The sequence below is a fragment of the Epinephelus lanceolatus genome, chromosome 22, assembly GCF_041903045.1.
Source record: "Epinephelus lanceolatus isolate andai-2023 chromosome 22, ASM4190304v1, whole genome shotgun sequence".
Taxonomy (NCBI): Eukaryota; Metazoa; Chordata; class Actinopteri; order Perciformes; family Serranidae; genus Epinephelus; species Epinephelus lanceolatus.
Genome location: NC_135755.1, coordinates 29403902 through 29408924, shown reverse-complemented (window position 1 = coordinate 29408924; position 5023 = coordinate 29403902). Strand labels below are relative to the sequence as shown.

Sequence of the window (5023 nt, the reverse complement as noted above, 5' to 3'; positions counted from 1 at the left end):
GTAATGTTTACCATGTTCACTGTCTTGATATAGCATGAAGCATAAAGTACAGTTGTCGCTGGCTGATGGGAATAATATTAGTTTTGCAGTATTTGGTCATAAACAAAAATAGTGGACAACTTAAAATTGTAACCTGCTAAATAAAACGTCAGAAGATCACCAAAGTCAGATGATTCATCTTCTAGGGATTGTGACTTTTTGTACCAAATTTCTTTCAGTAGACATGCTTTTGACAGTTCAAGATCCCCAGTCGAAAGCCACATAGCTAAAAATCACCACCACATAACAAGTGAAAATGAACCCATGTATAAACATATAAATAGTCTACTTCTAAAGAATAACAATCAGTGCTAGGGATCAAGCGATCCGTCTGCCAGAGGAACACATAAAACATCTTCGAAGTGACAGAGGAAAAAGAAAAGTTGCATTAGCGGATGACAAAAGCCAAGGCCAATGCTTATCTCTTTTCTCTGTCATGAAGTGATGTAACACATATGACCCTCATGTGCTGATCTTTAATCAGCTGCTCAGTAACATTCCTCAGAGGCAGACGGCTTGAAACAGATCACAAGTAATGATGATGCTGTGGGGAATTCAGCAATGTGTTCTTATTGGACCGTCATGTTGACGAAGGTAATGGGACTACTCCTTGCTTTGATTTCTCTTGCCAGTTGACACCAGTTGCAGGGCCCGCAGCAGCAGGCAATCACGCAGTCATTGCAAACTGTACCCTGTGAAGACAGAGAGACACAGGTGGGGGGTAGATAAGAGGGGTTAGAAGTTCAGCTTTTAAATGGTTCATGATCACAAATACAGTTTTACACAAGTAGACTGATTTGCATCACACTACAGCTACCAGCACTGCAACACAGCTGATTTATATTTATTGATATTAATCGCCATCAAAGTCTACCTAAACAAATCGGCTGGAACAAAGGAACACCGTGTACTGCTACCCGCTTTAATGACCATACTACATGAATTGCTGGATGTTGTCTAGGAACATAAACACGGACTGTGACAAAAGGCTGAACAGGTTTAAGACTGATCAGAGATCAGATAAACACTCAAGGCAACAAGGACTTTTATGCTGGTAAACAGTTTGCTTGTAAGTACTGACGCATTTGAGGTGCAAAATGCCTAAGGCTTAGAAAGCATAGCATCTGTACCTCAATGCCATATCGCGTGCGTACTGACACCCTGAGGGCTGTGGTTATAGGAGGAATGAGTCCATAAGCATCCAGCAGAGGTAAACACACACACTCCCCGGCCTCAAATGATGTCTTGCAGGCGAAGCAGGGAGGACACCAAAAGGCAAGACAACCTGTAAAAAAGTCACATTTATGATTAACAAAAGGACTGTGCTCATCTAATCTCAGCTGTCAATGAAATCATGGTCATATATCTTTTCTGGAACTGTTACGCTTCTTAACGGTGTACACGCATCACTGTTGCACTCAAACAGAAAAATTGCAAACAAGTCAGAATGTTGAGATTTGATGTCTCGCATTATCTGATAGAAACTGCTGCTGCTAGTTTGCAGGATGCTGCTGGTTTGCATTATCATACGGCACATCAAAACACTGCAATGCCTGATCTCCAATCTTCTGTCTAAAACCAAATCTGTGTGACTGATCAGCACATTTTCAACATCACGCACAATGGAGGGATTTAGATGGTGATTTCTTGTCTCAACACGTGTACTAAAAGCCACACCTCCTTATTGGTCACAGTAAAATACAGTCAGGTCCACTTACACTGGGGCAGGTCTTGGCAGCAATCACAGATGCCAGAGGTCCATTCGTGGGATGTCGTGTTCATGATGAACGGCCTGGGCTGATTAACGACCATTTTGCTAGTCATGATTGCTGTTTCTGACAAAAAAAAACAACAAAGAAGCGCAGATTACAGAAAATGTTGATTCAAAAACCTCCGCTAATTGTAAGCACTTGGTTCCATGGGTGTCAGTTTGTGTTGAAAAGTGGTTGGGGGAAAAATCTGTGCATCTAAAGGGAAAAGCCTACAGGCTACTACCAAGGGTGATGTTTCTTTTCAACTTTTGGGTGGACACGAGGCAGAGGCTCTTTGGGTCCACCCCCAGGAGATTTGGGGCATCAAATACTTCATTTCATGCATTCAGGTGAATTGTATGCACCAATTTATGGTGGAAATGTGTTTATTAATGTAAAAGAAAACCATACTTGGAATGGGAAGAGTTTAAACCAGACCTGGGTAGAGCTTAAACCAGGTATAGCTAGGACTAACCAGCAGTTGTTTTTTGAAATTTTGAAATGGATATGGGTTAATAAGAAGTTACCATATTTATTATTCATTGGAAAACTATTTAGAGTACAGCCTCGGAATTGAGTTTCAGATCATTTTTGATCTGAGGAGAGAGTGAGAGACGAACCCAGCTTGCAGGGGTACGGATATTGGCACATTTTAATTGCCTGACACTCAAACTTGTAGAAAGAACATTATCTGCACTGGGTTCTTGCTTCATCTTCCTAACTTTTATAACACATCCTATTTTGTGTCTTTTCTTTAGTGAAGCAACATCTTAAAATGTCTTTGTTTTTAGCCTTACATTTGTCTTCTCAATATTTACATTGTACTTTATATTTTTGTTTATTTTGTTCTAATAAACCTTACTCAAAGCATTATAGTTTTTCAGTTAACATTTCTTGGCACAAGCTTTTTTCCCACCATTTTTGACAAATTACACTTTTAAAAAGTGATGGGGACAAAACCAGCCGTTCTAAAAAGGGGACACGTCCCCACCGTCCCCTACTATAAATGACGCCTATGCTTGAGTTCATAAAGCAAAGGTGGTAGTAATGTCAGTGTATCATGGTAAATGATACAATACACTGAACATTACTATCTGCATTGCTTGGAGAGGATATTTCTTCGGTGGCACCGGTAGAAAGTTTTCTGTAATGGTGGCCAGATGGAGCCACTGAAAGTCTTGTGGTGGCACACCAAAACCAAAAGCCATAACTAAATTTCAGGAATTTTATTATGCTGTTGAAGTATGTAGGCAAGTTGAAAATGATGTCAGTATGAGGAGTTAAGGAATAACATACTGATAAACTTTGGTTTCTTATTTTACAGTAAATGTGACTAATGATCTGATGTGCATAATAGCAATACAGTTAACATTTGAGTTCCACAAGAATCTTGTTTTATATTCAGATATCTTGAGGTGAGAGTTCAAGGGAACCCTTTGAAAATGGCCATGCCAGTTTTTCCCTTGCTAAAAGTAATCCTAAATTGAAGCATTTAGCTGGAGTCCCAACAAGCTATGCCAACATGGTTAGTAGCCTCCAGTTTCACAAAATACCGCCACCTAGCTAGCTTTAAAATGAGCCTGCCACAGCATCTTAAAGACAGTAATATCAGCCTCCAATTACTTTTTGCCATTGGGGTGGCAGTGGGAGCACCAGCAATTATCTGGACCTCCCTTACAGGTGCCATTGATTTTCTTGGTTCCTGAGAAGCAGACATGCTATTCAATTGACTACTGCGAAAGTACATTTGAACATTAAATTTTACACCTACTTTAAGATTTCATATATTTGGAGTATTGCATTTTTGCGGTTCATTTTATAAACAATTACGTTATGGCTAAAATAAACTTTAAAAAGTAGCACACCTCTTGGAAATCAGACAAATTATTTTTTAAAAATTCATTGCAAGATTTTATATCTGTTATTTGCCACAGAATGGTTCAGTAGTTGTGGACTTGATATCTTTAGGCAATAATATCAGTAGCTGGAGTCATAATTGGCTAAATTGACTCATTAAACCAAAATGAAGTTTATTTACTAATTGTGTGGTCCAAGGAGCAGTGCCCGATTTAAGATCCTGGTGATTTAACAAAAGTAGAGCCAAGGTTTTCAGTTTATAGTTCTAGGAAAGAGAATTTCACACTCATAAGTATACCGAACAGTCATGAGAGTTACACATTGCTGTAAAAGCCTCATATCTTTGACCTTTCGGAAAGCAAGATAAACAGATTTTATAGTAGTGTACAGCTCCGTAGGTTAGAGTTCAACTACTTCTGCTCTTTGCAAAAATCCACAGGTTGCAGAATTTCCTGAACAGCTGGATCGGCTTTTGAAGTTAAAAATATGAAATCACTGCTAATATAACATACAAACAAGAAACAAGGTTCAATGCATGAATTATTATCAGGAGAAGTTTTCTTTTTTGAAAAAATACAGTATAATTCAGTATAAATTTGAAATTACGTGATCCCTCCTACAGCCAATCTGGATGCTGTCAATAAAACTATATACTTGTGGATTGTCTTACCTTACTTGAGCAGAGTTCAGTGAAGTGATGGATTTGCAGGGCAGCGTAGCATCTTATAGACTCACTGTAGAGCAGTGAACGTGACAGGACAACAGGGGATGCATATCACTGACTGGTCTGTCCAGTTGGACACGCGTCAATACTTTCAACAGTCAGACATCATACTATCTGCCCATCACACATCATTTAAAATCTTAGACGTCATTGTGCTACAAAATGCACATTACCTCATTTTTTAAAGGGTGTTCGTAGACAGAGGTATGTGATAAGAACAGAAGAGAATGTCCTACCTACAGTGTTTATCCTGGTGTGCCTCTGTGCCTTTGTTTTAATGTTACAGAGTGGTTAGTGAAATAAATGATTTTCTTTCTGTTCCCTCTGTTTCTTTCCCTGCCTTTCTCCAAGACGATGATCTTCTGAGGATGAAAAAATGTAATAAATGATGTTAAGTGGAAAAGTAAGATTAGTCTTAAATAATTATTTCAATTAATCTACAATAATGTCTCAAGAAAATGTTCCTTTTCTAATTGTGGGATCAATATATTTTCCTTCTAAAATCCATATTTTTGTCCATCTGGGAAAATGCTCAAATATACCAGGAATGATTTTTAAATGGAGCAGCGAGTTGCATTTGCTGCATATTTATAAAGAAATGTAAACAGACTGTTAACCATATGAAATTGCACACAATTATATGTCTTTGTAA

The 5023-nt window shown here is 38.4% G+C and overlaps 1 protein-coding gene across 1 annotated transcript; it reads right to left on the bottom strand.

The window, feature by feature from the left end:
• Positions 1 to 502: 502 nt before the first annotated feature.
• LOC117246424 (cornifelin homolog B-like) lies at positions 503 to 1978 on the bottom strand. Its single transcript, XM_033610302.2, has 3 exons — positions 1758 to 1978; positions 1170 to 1324; positions 503 to 731 (listed from the first exon to the last, which is right to left on the bottom strand). Exons 1-3 carry the CDS (start codon positions 1861 to 1863, stop codon positions 609 to 611), a joined length of 384 nt encoding a protein of 127 aa, XP_033466193.1. The 5' UTR covers positions 1864 to 1978; the 3' UTR covers positions 503 to 608.
• Positions 1979 to 5023: the final 3045 nt, after the last annotated feature.

What these genes read in the sequence shown, in the direction of transcription:
- LOC117246424 (XM_033610302.2), bottom strand. Translation starts at nt 1,863, where the DNA reads ATGACTAGCAAAATGGTCGTTAATCAGCCCAGGCCGTTCATCATGAAC. An exon ending in CTGCCAAGACCTGCCCCAGT is followed by an intron (nt 1,325 to 1,757) that starts GTAAGTGGACCT and finishes ACTTTTTTACAG; the next exon opens with GTTGTCTTGCCTTTTGGTGT. An exon ending in GCACGCGATATGGCATTGAG is followed by an intron (nt 732 to 1,169) that starts GTACAGATGCTA and finishes CTGTCTTCACAG; the next exon opens with GGTACAGTTTGCAATGACTG.